A 14,743-nucleotide genomic window follows, 5' to 3' on the forward strand; every position below is an offset into this window, starting at 1 on the left:
CTAGATACTATACATTTGAAGATGGAACTGTTTTAAGGACTCTAAAAGCAGCCAAATGTATCCAGTGCTAAGCAGGGAGCCACACCCAACCTTGTGGCTGGTTCTTGGACAGCTTCATTTCTCCTGTTGACTCTTATGTGAAATGACATATGTGCATCTGAAGAAACTGGAAATTCTCTTGCTAGATTCTACATTTTGGGGTGTGGTGTTTAGCCTGCCATTGACCTGAAGTCTCAGGAGAAGGGTTCGGAGATACTTTGCGGCAAAATGCAGATCCTGTATTTTTGGAGGTACTCAGCTCATTACCTAACTGCATGCCCCATCCTCACTACAAGGATAAGAGGTCTGTTAAAACACCTTCCTTACTTCAAAACTGTCAATCCAGTACTCCCATTTTGCAACTGGAACATACAAATTGAGCAGATAATCCTCATTTCTTGTGTTTGTTCTGTTTTGCTGTACAGAGCTTGGGGACTTTTGCCTTATTTTGGGGCCTCTTCACAGTAATAATTCAATATAAAAGGAAGAAAACAGAGTGCACCTGCTGGTCTATCATATACCAATGCACTATCATAGAGGGAACAAGCTACTCAAAGATGTTCCAGTTGGGAAAAGACTGGAAGGTGCTGGTAGATGGGGAAGATAAAAGAGAATGGATGGCAAAAGAACTATGCCTCTTGGAAGCTTAGCTTACAAACTAAGCTATGAGGATCCAGAGAGAAGTTCCTCTGGGTGATGATATTCATCCCTTGTTTGGGATGTTTGAGACACCCATGTTGAAATCACAGTGGTATAATAACCACAATAAACCTAGAAGATTTGTAAGCTCACCCATTCATTTGCAATGGCAAGGTAACAGAACACAAGATTAGATTATTTTTATCCTGAGGCAGCATCACCAGCTGCTATGGTACCTGTTTCTGGACTCAAAGTATCCGAGAAATCCCAGGAAGCTGCTGTTAAAGTGCCAACATCTTAGGATGTACATTTCCATAAAACGTAACAGCTTTTATAAAGAAATCTTGCATAGTCTTTATGCGAAAATCAGGGATAAAAAGCAACCTCCACTTGAAAGCCCCTAAAAAGCATAGGTCTAGTAAGCAACTGGAGCAGACGCAATCCCAAAGCTCACTTTATTCTCTCTTCCCCGGTTTACTACCTGTTATTGTTCCGGCAGTTCCGGCAGTTCGCGCATTCTGAAGGGTCTGTCTGAGGCATAGCTGTGTATACACCACCACCCTAGATAAATTGGGGGTTTGGGGAGGGGAGAGAATAACAAATCAGAATAAATTCAAGCCCTTAAGCATGCCATCTGTTACAATTAACAACAACAGATTCTATTCTAATTTGTAATGAAGTTTGGCATTCATCAAAAAGACAGAGCACACAGTATTGCAAAATTTGTTTTGCAAAGCCTAACTTTCAGCATGTATGCTACAGCAAAAACTAACAGCTGTAGCTTGCCCATGTATGTTGTAATTTCCTTGGCTCTATTTTCAGCCTGTAGTGCCCAACTCAAATTTGACAAAACTGAAAATGCTTCACACAGAGATGAGACATGAAAGTAACTTCCTTTCCAATACAGACTTTTGTCTGCTTGTGGAGACAAGATATACATGTGGCTAGTATGATGAATACATCTTGACTGATTTTCTTGTAATTAATCTGATTAGATCAGCTTGCTTCACCAAACTCAGTTTTGAAATGTTCTTTATTTTCACAGATGCAATAATTCACCAGCCAAGAGTGATTTGGGGTTTGGGGGTGAGAGGGATTTTGAATTGTTGGTTTTGGCTGCAGAATCCTTTACAAATAAAAATGCTAAGATTAACACATACCTCACTGCTGAATGCAAGGGAGATGCAGGTTTGAGGAATATTTGAAAATGAGGTAGTACAGGTGGCAATAAAAATCCTTATTTAACTACTCAAGACTGTGAAAGACCATTTTACATCCAAGACTCAAACTCTACTGAACAAATCTTTCTGTCCAATATTTGACCATGAAGACATCCAAAGCAAAACTGCTCCTGCACACTAGTTCTAAGTTGCTACATTTGCTCAACGCAATAAATTTGCTCACTAGTAAATCATGAGAACTATAGTTCTGTGTGTGGGTCAGAGGGCTTTAAAAGAACGTACTATATAGCCACACAAAATTCCAATTTCATACTCCAATTTAGCCCTGGTGTGTTGTTTCAAGATGAAGAGGACAAATTAGAATATTATAGGCAGATCCTCACTTTGATATTATGGATCGGGCAAGTACAACAGACACATGGTTCTCATTAAGTTGAAGAGTGTCTCTAAATGTCAGTATGCAGCCCTTTGAAATATACAAAACCAGTGAATAAGAAAAGAAAACACCTTTGCTTTGGATTATTTTATAGGCATGCATGCTGAACTACAGATTTCATATTTAGTTTAAAAGGTACTACAGAGCATACTCAGGTTGTGAACGTGATCCGTGCGGGAGGCACGTTCGCAACCCGCAGCGTCACATCTGCGCATGAGGAGGTCGCGTTTTGGCACTTATGTGAATGCACAAAGTGCGATTTAGTGCTTCTGCACATGCGCCGAAACCCGGAAGTAACCCGTTCCGGTACTTCCAGGTTTGGCGCGGTGCGCAACCCGAAAACACGCAACCTGAAGCGCCTGTAACCCGAGGTATTACTGTATTTTTATTCAGGATGTAAATGTCAAAGTGAGAATCAGGCCTTAGACAAGCATCTAAAAGAAAAACTGGTTAACACCTGTTTTAGGTTTGTGTCCCTGGAATACCCCTATACAGACAATAGACAATTGTTCTGTTTAGGTTCACATAGTCTGGATATATCCATCACTTACAGAATGCTTATAGAATCATGTTTTGATACTTGTAAAATCAGTGTTTGGGTTGGCTTTTAAAAAGAATGAGAACTTATGAGTTTAAGAGTGCTGCAAAAAGAAATAAGATAAGGCAAGGTTATCTGAAGTGGCAACTCTTGCTTGAGCAGCAATCTGTTTCTCCCTAAAATGAAGCTCTTGTGTTCAGTTACCAAAAACAAACACTAGTCCTATATTCCCTACCACCCTCAGAAGTATTCTTACTCAACAAAAATTGAACACATTATTTGTTTCCCCATAAAATATTCAAACAGTTTTGAGCAGGACCAGTGTTAAAAAAAAGATTAGCTATTTAGATAATTCCTTAGGGAAACAAATGAAAAAAAAAAAATCATAATACAGGGGCCTAATCACAATCATTCTTAATAATTTCAACCGAAGTCTCAAACATTCAGAATGCAGATAGACTTATGGTGTGTCAGAGCAGGACCAGGAGAAGGGATTTCTTGATTTATTAACCTAAAGTTTTGGCACACTGTAATGTAATAAAGAGCCCTGCTTAAAAGTTAAACCTGAAGTGGGGCTGTAGGAACAGCCTGGTCATAAAGCTAAAGGTTCTGGCACAATTAATGGACGAATGTGAGAAGTCTCCAATAAGATCACAAAAATCTCCAAGCAATGTAAGTGAGTGGAAGGGTATCCAATGTGTAACTGCCATTATTACTGTGATGTAGAGCTAAACTGAGAATGCCTGAGGAATAATTCCACCCAAGCACCTTCATCAAAGTTGGGCTGACAGCCTTCAAGAACAAAAAACAACAACAAAGCAGAATAGTACATGGGAAACTACACTTATGCAAGTTACCTCTATCTATCTATATGCTGGTTCACACATAAAAAATCACCATTGATGACATGCACATATATAATATAAAAATAGATCAGTAAAAGCACAACTTTCTTCAACCAAGTCTAACGCAAAACTTTCCAATGGTGTTTGTTCATCCCATCAGGTTCACACATGCATGCATAACATCTTTATTCTGAAAAACTTGGCAGAGTCACAAGAAATGATGAGAACTGAAAGACAGCATATTTGCTATGCTTGATCTTTTAGCCAACCTTTTTGAGCCTCTCTGTAATCACCAGGTTAGCAAAACATTAATATTGGGTGTTAAAAATGCTGTTTAAAAATGAAGATTCTAACCCCTAACAGTGCAGTAAAAGCTTATGAGTTATGTAAAAAAGGGGGTTGGGTGGGGATAGAGTTTACAAACAAATCCATATATTCAGATTCAAAATATAAAATTAACTGAGATGTATGGAGATGTCATTTGAAATACATGTGCAGTTCTCTTGTAGGGGTCTGAAATGATTAATTTTAATGTAACATACTTCTATGAGGTTACTTCCAGCAAGTTAAGCTTCAAAAAGCATGCCATGTTGTGGAATTTTCAACATATTTTTGTTAAGTGCTGAATGCTTTCCATTTCCTAAGATTTCATTTTGTATTATGTTCAAGAAACAGACCTCCAACATCTAGGGCTTACTTACATTTCCGAGGTGGTGGGTGTGTTCATATTCCATGTGCGCTCTGGACAGGGAATTAGTGTGCCTTGGATAAACAACAGTTCCTCCATTTACAGCACCATTCATGATTCCATTCGTTCCATTAGGAACCTTGTGATGGAGGTGAAGGCAACCATTATTATGGTTTCCATTACTGATAAAGTTTCCATGTATGCTGCCATTGATACGACTTGTGCCTGGTAATGTTGTGTACTCAACCATTTGCCCATTGATATCAGCACGTTGGTAAAGGTAACCAGGAGGATCATACTCTGCAAGAGTGAGGATTGGGAGAAAATGCTTAACACTTCAACTCTTCAACATGTTTTTTATCTGAAAAGGTTACAGATGAAAACGTTTTACAGCTAGCTGTTCATGGTAGAGTTTACACCCCTAGCACTACAATGCCTTAAGCCCTTTGCAGATTGTAAAACATGTTACAATCTGACTGACAGAGTTCAGATAGCAGATTACCACCACTGATAATTAAGGGGCTAACACAGATTACATGTTTTGCATATTTACCACTGTTTGGGGAATCTGACAGCTTTTGTGGCATAAAGACACTTATTTTATTGCACCAGCACTGTTCTTAACAATGCAATATAGATTGTTCTGTCAGATCTATAGTTATAAGAGCCAAGTAAAACTGCTATTATTATATTTATTTATATCCCACATTTCCCCCAGACCAAGACACAATTGCTATACCTTATGAACATTTAGAATACCAAAAATGTAGGAACAGGAAGCATCTCCCTTTCCCAGCAGATTTCAAAGAAGACTGTAACTATGTAAGTTGGCCATTAACCATATCTACCAATATCCTCTGAAAGTGAAAATATAAAATTCTCCTAGAATACATTTCTATTGCTAAGTTGGAATGGAAAGTGAAGGCACGGAGTTAGGCTCTAATCTCTATGTTTCATAAGAAGAATAAAGCGATTTTTCAAATTTGTTCCCCTCTGTTATTCAGTGGTGATCATAACAGCAACTGAAATTCACAATAAATGTTGTGGTGTTAGGTTACATGGCAAAAATATTGTTTCATTAGGTTTGGTCCAGCAGAGGATATGAAAAATATTAGAATTAACCTACTCTGCATGGCAATTTGCTGGCGATTCTTCCACAAGCACATAGCAATGAAGGCTATCAGAATAAGCACCATCACTCCAAGGACACAGCCCACAATCAGGTATAACATGTCACTGCTTCGGACGGGACCATTTGGTTGACCAGCATTACTCCCAACTCCACGATCAGGAGAATTTGGTGGTGTGCTAAGGTCCTTCACTGGGTATTCTGATGCTCCAGGTGTGCGTTTCACTAATGTGGAGAGAGGAGAGTATACAATAAAACACACATTTAAAATAGCAAGTCTACGAAGTGTTATTAATTCTATAAGTTAATCAAGAGCTGCAACTACTGCAATCCAAAATGGCATAAAATATGATGGTAGAACATTTTTTATGTTCATAAGTTACTTGATAATATATATTTGTTTTGGAATTTGTTTACCCTCAAGTCCACACATGTGTCACTGCTTTAGCTTCTTTCACACTTTCACACATCGGAATAATGAACATTACCAGAATGTAAAGGGTGTGTAAAGTAGTTGACAAAAAAAGATAATGGGCCCATTTTTGTTGTCAAATATCAATGCTTATGATATTGGTATGAACACATACCAATATATTCTGGGACAGGTGTGCATAAAATTTATTAAAGATCCTTCTTCTACCCTTACTAGTATCCCAAAATTTTATATTTTAAAACTGATCATAGTTTCAAACATAGTTTGCTTTAAAAGAAATAAATTATTTATTGAACAACAAGGGTATTGGGTAGCTGATGATAAATCCTATGTGTCTTTCTGAACCCAGAAACTGAAGCCGTCTTTTTGTTTACAGCAATAACAAGCAAGAGCATTAGCTTGAGATAAAGTATGGGAAGATAGCACAGTTTTATGCATTGAATTAGAAGCTCTCTCAAGCACTGAGGTTTGGTTTTGATGGTAGAATGTGATTTCTAAAAGCCCATATTGGATTACATATAGTGTGCTAAAATGGAATATTCATTTTCATGAAGTCAAGAAACTAACTAAAACATCTGAAATATTGTGAAAAATATTTGAAAAGAAATGAATTCTTACATAAGTATGAAGATTAAAGGTAAAGGTACCCCTGACCGTTAGGTCCAGTCGCAGACGACTCTGGGGTTGCACGCTCATCTCGCTCTATAGGCTGAGGGAGCCGGCGTTTGTCCGCAGACAGCTTCCGGGTCATGAGGCCAGCATAACTAAGCTGCTTCTGGCCAACCAGAGCAGCGCATGGAAACGCCATTTACCTTCCTGCCGGAGCGGTACCTATTTATCTACTTGCACGTTGACGTGTTTTCGAACTGCTAGGTGGGGAGGAGCTGGAACCAAACAATGGGAGCTTATCCCATTGCAGGGATTCGAACTGCTGACCTTCTGATTGGCAAGCCCTAGGCTCTGTGGTTTGGACCACAGTGCCACCCACGTCCCAAGTATGAAGATTAGGGAACAGCAAATATATGGCTATTGGTTTAGTGACAGAAGAAAAATAACAGCTCCTTCTCACCTTTGGTCTCACAGATCATCACATTGCTGTAGTCACTTTCACCTCCTTCATTGTAGCACTGCATTTTAATATCATAAGATGTTTCAGGTTGCAGGTGACTTATCAAGTGCCATTGCTTTGTGCCTAGAAAGAAAAACATACAGACATGTAGCATGTTTGTTTCACAATTTGGAAAATATAAACTGAGCTAAAAAATGTAGGAACTGTCCTTCCAATTTGAGGACAACAGGTAAAAAATAAATGACCCATTGCAATTAAGAGCTAAGATAGCAGGCCAAAATCAGTCTTACATACACAAATATGCATATAAGAAGAATGTAATTTACTACTAATAAAATGTCTACAACCTTCCTGAACATGTTTGTCTCAAAGATGGAATGTAGCATCTATTTAACATAAAAACCCTAAGGGCAAAGTCTGAATCAGACATGTAAATAAAACTGCAATAAGAAATATTTGGCAGAAAGTGGTTGTTTTAAACTTTGGAATTTGGCCAATACAAAGCAGTATGCATGGACAGCCATGGATCACAACATGCTATGATCACAGAATGTCTATCTTAAAGAGACTCATCTCACCCCATTGTTGATGACCTTCCACCATGCTATTAAGATCTGACTTAAAAATTAAATAAAAATAAAGAATGCAATAGGAGCCTGGTAGAAAGAGACACTGTACTTTTGACTGTAGGTCTTGCTGTTGATACAACTAATCACAATATGATACAAAGAGTAACATGAACCACCTCCACCTTTGTTATAGCTTAAGCAAGACTAACACCATCTTGTTGCAGGCTGACACCATAATCATGTATTCTCACTGTAATCATGCTGACATGCAAGCTTAAGAGAGGAACAGAGAAAAAGCAAACCACAAGAGGGTGTGTAAAGGGCAGTTTTAGGAGCATGCTAGGCCATGACATTTAAATGGAATAAACAAAAAAATGCCTAGCTAGCTGAAATGTGGAAGCATCTGTCTATGCAGTTAAGCTGGCGCTATGAAGAAGAAGAAGAAGAGTTTGGATTTGTTATCCCGCCTTTCACTCCCTTTAAGGAGTCTCAAAGCGGCTAACATTCTCCTTTCCCTTCCTCCCCCACAACAAACACTCTGTGAGGTGAGTGGGGCTGAGAGACTTCAGAGAAGTGTGACTGGCCCAAGGTCACCCAACAGCTGCATGTGGAGGAGCGGGGACGCGAACCCGGTTCACCAGATTACGAGTCTACCACTCTTAACCACTACACCACACTGGCTATCACACGCAAGATTGTATTACTGGGAGTTTTGCAAGTCTAACCTATATGTATAAAAACTGTGTGCAATCAGAGATAAGGATTCAGCTTCTGATCACTTTTCTGATTGCTTGTTGTTACCTTTTCTGCTCAAGTAAGAAATTAAATTTGCTTTTAGAGAATTATTGAGCGTCACTTGTCGTTTTGATAGTGAGTAAAGGACTCAGCTGTGCAACAGACCTTAGGTGAGGTTTTCCCACAGCACTTTCCACCATGCTATTAAGACTTGACTTTTTAAAAAATAAAGCATGTGATAGGAGCCTGGTAGAAAGAGAAACTGTACTTTTGTCTGTAGGTATTCTGTTGATACAACAAATCATATGATAAAAGGAGTAACATTTTGCTAGCCACCTTAGGGTGTGTGTGTCTTTTTTGGAAAATATAAGTGTGTCACTTAAAGGCAGAAAAGTGAAGACATCACAAAAAGACTTGAAGCCACTCAATTCTATACTTAAGTCTAAGAACATACTCCAGAGAACCTGAGGAAAGCAGTTTACCAACAGCATGACTAGCTGTAGACAATTTTTATGTACTATGAAAATATATGAAGTAAGAAGGCCTTTGATATTCAGCATTGGAAATTCTAATCCAAACAAGTTCATTTAAGAGAATGATTTTACTGTGTCTGGCTGAAAGTCAATTTTTCGTTTAGACACCACCTGGTGTTTTCTTCGTACTCATAAATCACTTTCAGTCTGTATGCTCAGCCTTATGACAAGTTTTAATAAAGAGGAACCCACTATATTATAATTAAGATGGTTTAGATATGCCTAATGCTTCTTAAATGTCGACATCGTGGTCTATTTCTGCTGGAACTGCTTCCACCTAGAACACAGACAGATCTATAAGATACAGCCTTCACAGGGAAGAATAGTATCAAGATGCTACTGTATTTCAACAGCACCCAAGTAGGGGTGCTATTTACACAATAACCCAATGCTCTTCTTTGCTCCACTTAGAAAGGTGGAAGTAAAGCCGAGTCGTTTCAGTTGGTGCTTCCCTTGATCTCCACATACAGTCCGACAAAGGTGAAAATGGGCCTTTATGTGCACAGATGCTTCGGCACCACCTGAAACATTGATCAATCACGGATCTCAACTGCATGGAAGGCTCCAGACATGTACACACACAGACACCTAATTCTCACCTTTGCGTCAATGCATAGAGCTTGAGTCAGCCAGTGTAATTCTGCTTCCCCTCAAAATCACACTCGATGTGTGAATCACATGCATATACAACTATTGTCCCTACTGAAAGACTGAACCAACAGGAGAACAGCACTGTTGTACAATACAGCCTGCCAATATCTGAAAGTCTGTGTGTTTAACTGCTTTGTTGAAGAGCCTTAGAGGTGACTGTTTCAAACAAATCATAGTTCATTTATGTTTGCAGCTTATATCCTCAAAAATGAATACAGGCTGAAGCAGCAGACTAGCTTTTCCCCAGGAACTCAGTTTTCCAAATCTTTCTAAGCTCCATCTTCTCATTACACCTCAAGCATCCTTTTAGTAATTACATCAGGCTTTAGATTTTCCCTTCAAACGTTTACTAGAACTGGAATCAGTACAAATATTTTAACTCTGTTCCCATATATTGAAGCAAGGAAAATGTAAGCAACTGTTATCTGAATGCACTTTGAGTTTTTGACACTAGCTCCATGAACCAAGTATGGAATGCAAAATTTCAGCACAGGAGACAACAAAAGGTTTGGTGGTGCTTTTGTTGAACAAGCAGAAAGACAGAAAACTACTGACTATGTAATGAAGAACCAAATGCAAACATCAGGAACTTTAAAAATAAAATCAAGCTAGCATGTGGCAACATATACAGAAAAGGCATCAAAGTTTTGAGACAATCTCAGAAAGACAAGACTGATCATGAAATGAAACCTTGGGCTACTAATGAAGTCACAACCATTGCGAAAACTTTACTACTGAGTGTTTGGAACTGAAAATCCTGTGCCGAAATTTACTTATGAAAGGTACAAAAAAGAAAAAGAAAAATACAATGCAGCTGCAGTGATCCAAAAGGCGTGCACAAGAGATTCCCCTCTCTATATTTTCCTACATAACTAAGGCTAATTTGAACATTTAAATCAATAAGTAGTTGTGGATATATAATGTAGTAAAGAAGAGTTTGATGTATAACATTTCTACCACTGTGCAAATTTCTGTTCAAGCTTTGGCACAGCAGAGCAGCTGCTAGTGGTTTCAGGCTTCCTTTAAGATTTCAGAATGCATAAACCTGAAAATCAGGAACAAGCAAATTTCACAGCACAGCGGAGCTCACTTAAACATTTATAAACACAGATTCTGTGTACCAGAAAGGCTACAAGTGAAACACTGAACTTCTTCCAAGGTAATAGCTTAACCTCTCAGTTAACATAGGTACACAGCAGCCCTGTAGCATTGTAGAGCAATATTAATATAGTAATAGATTCAAGCATGGCAACTTGTGGCAGCCATAGCCATTCTATGCAATTGTGAGAACAGGTTTAATCTTACATAATTTTTAAGAGCTCATAGATGCACTAACAGGTGTTATCAGGGGAATTCTGTAGTTGTCAGTGCTCAACCAAATGCCTGTTCCTGCGTTAACGAATGTAATTGGTTTATATACTTTCCCACTGTACAGCTCATAAAATTAAGACCTACAAATGGATTAAAATCCATCCAATAAAATCAGCTGCTTATACTGTATATTAGTGTTATGAGACTAAATCTGAGAAGCCAGTTCTTTTCCAGCTTCAAGCACGTTAAGAGATTTAACACTTGAATTAAATAGAAGAACAATTGCAGTATAGAAAATTTTGCAGCTTATCTCAAATTGGTAACCTAAAAGTTAACAACATGGCATCTTTATAGTAATGGGACACTGAATTCAAAAAGTGAAGGATCATTCATTCACATGAACAGCTTCCACACAATCCTGTTAGACCATAATGAGATTTATGGATCATGTGCGAAATTTATTATGAGAACTAATACTCCACAAATATAGTCCCACTGCAATTTCTGTGACAAGGGTTCAAGATCTGGCAGATAGTGACACAGGGAGGAAGAGATATTTGTTACAAACAACTATTAACCATTAGTTTTGTGTGGCTGCAACAGAAGCAAATGCAATTCTGGAGTGTACTAGTGAAAGTTCCTTTAGCAAAGAAGCTATTGATCACCTGGTACAAGACACTGAATGAAAACATGTTTATTCTAGTGCCTCAACTCTAGTTCACAGGAATCAGAAAGGGTTCTCATCCCCCCCCCATTACACTTTGGCTTTCTTAAATGTTACAAAGAGCACAGTCCTTTATACAGAGTTGTCTATTTCTGCGATGTCTTTTTTGTGATGTCTTTGTTATGTTTTCTTTACATTAGAACAGCATTTGGGTTGATGCTTTGGAGGGGGAATAAGAAGTACTGTAATTGGAGCAATTCCTTGCATAATCAGAGTAAAATGTATCTTACCTTCCACAACATCCCTCTTGTAATCACTATCATTGTCACTATCTGTTGGCCGGTAATAAATATAAAATCCTTGGATGGGTGTGTTGTTGTTGCTTGAAGTGATATACTAGAAAAGAAATATTAAAACAACTGAAATTCCAGAACTACAGTCAACAAGGGATATATTTTCCTGGGGCAGGGGCTGAAAGACAATGTTAATGTAATGCGGGAAGAGACAACGGAACAAAAGTGGGCTTTAAAACAGTGAGAAGTATTTTGTGAATACAGTTCTAGAATTTTAGCTAAAGCTATACTCTCATTATTGTTTAAAGGTTTAAAATCTGGAACCATTCCATTCTGGGTTCACACCAAATTAGCTTTGGTCATCTTGAAGGATGACCTTTATCAGGAGAAGGGCAGGAGTAATGTGACCCTGTTGCCTTTACACATGGATGAGGATCAATGAACTAAAGCTGAGGCCCTATGGGTAAGTGGTTCATGGTTCTGGGAAACAGAAGAGTTGCATGTTCGGGATGGGGCTGCTTTTGCCTGAAGGAATAGGTATCTAGCCTGGGGTATACCTAGATCTATCTCTGTCACTGGTGACTCAAGTAGGCTCCATGGCTATGAATGCCTTTTTATAGCTCTGGCTGGTATGTCAGCTATGACTGTTCTTAGAAAGGCACAGCCTAAGCCAGTGACCCATGCCTTGGAAATTCTGAGATTGCAGTATATAATGTATTCAATGTGGGGCTGCTCTGAAGACTGTTTCGAAAGTTGCAGCTGGTGTACAATGTGGTAACTTGGTTGCTCAGTGGAGCACCATACTGTGGGCATGTAACATCCCACTTGAAGAAACTGCACTGGCTTTCAATTTGCTATTAAACAAAGTTTAAGGGTCTACTGCAATTTATAAAACCTTAAACAACTTGGAACCGGGTTGCACAAAGGAATGCTTCCTCCCATATAGACCTGTCCATGCAATGAGATCAGAAGATGAGCCCTCTTAATGCACCTTCCAGCCTCCAGACCACCAGGAAAAGGGCTGTTGTGACGGTAGCACCTACTATGTGGAACAGCCACCCTACAGAGTTACAGTAGGCACTATCTATATTATGTTTTGAAGGAGTTTTTAAGAGTACATGTTCACCAAGGCATTTTCCTGAGTGCAATACTGGTTACTAATACTGACTGCACATACTCAGCATTTATACTGTGCATTTCAAGTGCTCACTGCTTTTCATATACAGCTTTTGGTTCTCAAAAAGTCAGTTTAGTATAATCCACTGATTTGTTGCTTTACAGAACAGACATTTGATCTAACGTGAGATGCAAGCAAAATCAATTTTTTTCATGGTGCACATAAATTGATACTTACAGTCCACTTTAACATGATCTGAGTGTCGCTGACCGCCTCAGTGTAAGCAATGTGTGGTCCTGTGATGGGTCGGTTGGAAAACCGATTGGTAAAGCCAGCTACCTGATAAGGCCGAGAGGCAGAACTTCGTGGGCTCTCCCCGTAGTTATTAATAGCAATCACACGAAACTTATATGCAGCTCCTTTCATATGGCAAAAAAAGAGAGAACTGAGCATTAGATGAAAAGATAAAACCCAGCATTCTAGAAACATAGAACAGAAAGATCCAAATGACCCTTGTTGTAAGGTTATCTTATACTATTTTTCTCACTTACTATGCTGGACATCCCTTCCTGATAGAAAGATCCAATCTAGCTAAATACTGGATGAGATGTTATTTTCCACCAGAAAAGATATGGCAAGATGTGAGCACATGCCTGCTCTCTATACCAAGTTAGGAAAGTAAAAGCTGGTCAGTGACTTATTCTCATGCTTATTATGAAAATGCTGTTCAGATGCTTGACTAAAAAAGTTTGTGATAGTTAAGACACAAGGACTGCTAATTTCCCTGAATGTTATATAACATTGGTGGCATTAAAAGCAACATCCTATAGCTTAACGGGATGTTAACTTGGCTACAGCGCCAATGCAGAAATGCATAATACTGACTGTGATCTCTCTTGAACAAAAAATGCATATTAATACCTGGATCCAAACTTCCAACTTCCACTGAAAGTTTGGAAGGGGAGATGTTATCAGCTGCAACCAGCCACTCACTGTTCCTGTTCATGCGTTTATATTCTACTTTAAAGGCAGTGATGGGTGATCCACCATTGGCACGTGGGATCCAAGTGACATAAACAGAAGTCTCTGATGCCGTGGAAATAGTAGGTCGATCTGGTGCCTCAGGTACTGAAATAGGAAATTGAGAAGGCTTCATAAAGATTTAGAATAGTTAGAAGCACTTGATTTCTATACCCAGATTTTATTTAATAATGTGTTTCAGTCAAGTGAGAAAGAACATACTCAAATGTGCATTAGTCTTAAGCCCAGAAAATCCTTTCTGAAATGCAAACATGGAAGATCATTTCAGTTTTCAAATATGGAGATAATTAAAGCTTCTTAGGGGGGAAAATAGCTAATTTGGCAATGTAGTCTATTGTATATAGACTACGTTATGCCAGAACACTGTATTATGTCAGCGCACACCAGTCCTGAAGCATTAGCACATCATCAGAAACCAAGAGAATTGCATAGCTTAATTCACAACCACAGAAATAGACAGGGTGATCTGCTGTGTCACTACTACTTGGTACCAAACTGAAATAAATGTATTGCACAGAAACCTCACCATTTGCAGAACAGAAAGCCTACAATCTAAACTGAAATTCCTAGATACAGTAACTATAAGAATAAAGCCTTCATAAGTATCAAGAAGCTTTAAGACCTCTTAGAAACAAGTTAGCTAGCATTCAAAACCATGCATATTATATTAATACTTACTGAACTCACTTGAAGTTAGACAGCAGTGGGAACAGAAAGAATGGAGAGAGGTGGTGTTAGTAAGTGTGATTATAACCATTCTGGCAGACATATCCTTCAGTCTTTACTTTATTGGTTCATACACTTAAACTACATAGAGTACAGCATAGAGAAT

The 14,743-nt window shown here is 38.6% G+C and overlaps 1 protein-coding gene across 4 annotated transcripts in view; it reads right to left on the reverse strand.

Moving 5' to 3' along the window:
* CDON (cell adhesion associated, oncogene regulated) overlaps window positions 1-14,743 on the reverse strand; it is a 116,293-nt gene that overhangs the window by 9,218 nt on the left and 92,332 nt on the right. For all 4 annotated transcript variants that reach the window (XM_081843263.1, XM_081843262.1, XM_081843265.1 and 1 more), the window contains 7 exons: window positions 13,792-13,998; window positions 13,108-13,289; window positions 11,751-11,856; window positions 6,998-7,120; window positions 5,493-5,720; window positions 4,380-4,666; window positions 1,160-1,239 (listed from right to left, as the gene is read on the reverse strand). In XM_081843263.1, coding sequence (XP_081699389.1) covers window positions 1,160-1,239; window positions 4,380-4,666; window positions 5,493-5,720; window positions 6,998-7,120; window positions 11,751-11,856; window positions 13,108-13,289; window positions 13,792-13,998 — 1,213 coding nt within the window. The remainder of the gene's footprint in view (window positions 1-1,159; window positions 1,240-4,379; window positions 4,667-5,492; window positions 5,721-6,997; window positions 7,121-11,750; window positions 11,857-13,107; window positions 13,290-13,791; window positions 13,999-14,743) is intronic.

Source organism: Podarcis erhardii, assembly GCF_964252035.2.
Source record: "Podarcis erhardii genome assembly, chromosome: 16".
NCBI lineage: Eukaryota > Metazoa > Chordata > Lepidosauria > Squamata > Lacertidae > Podarcis > Podarcis erhardii.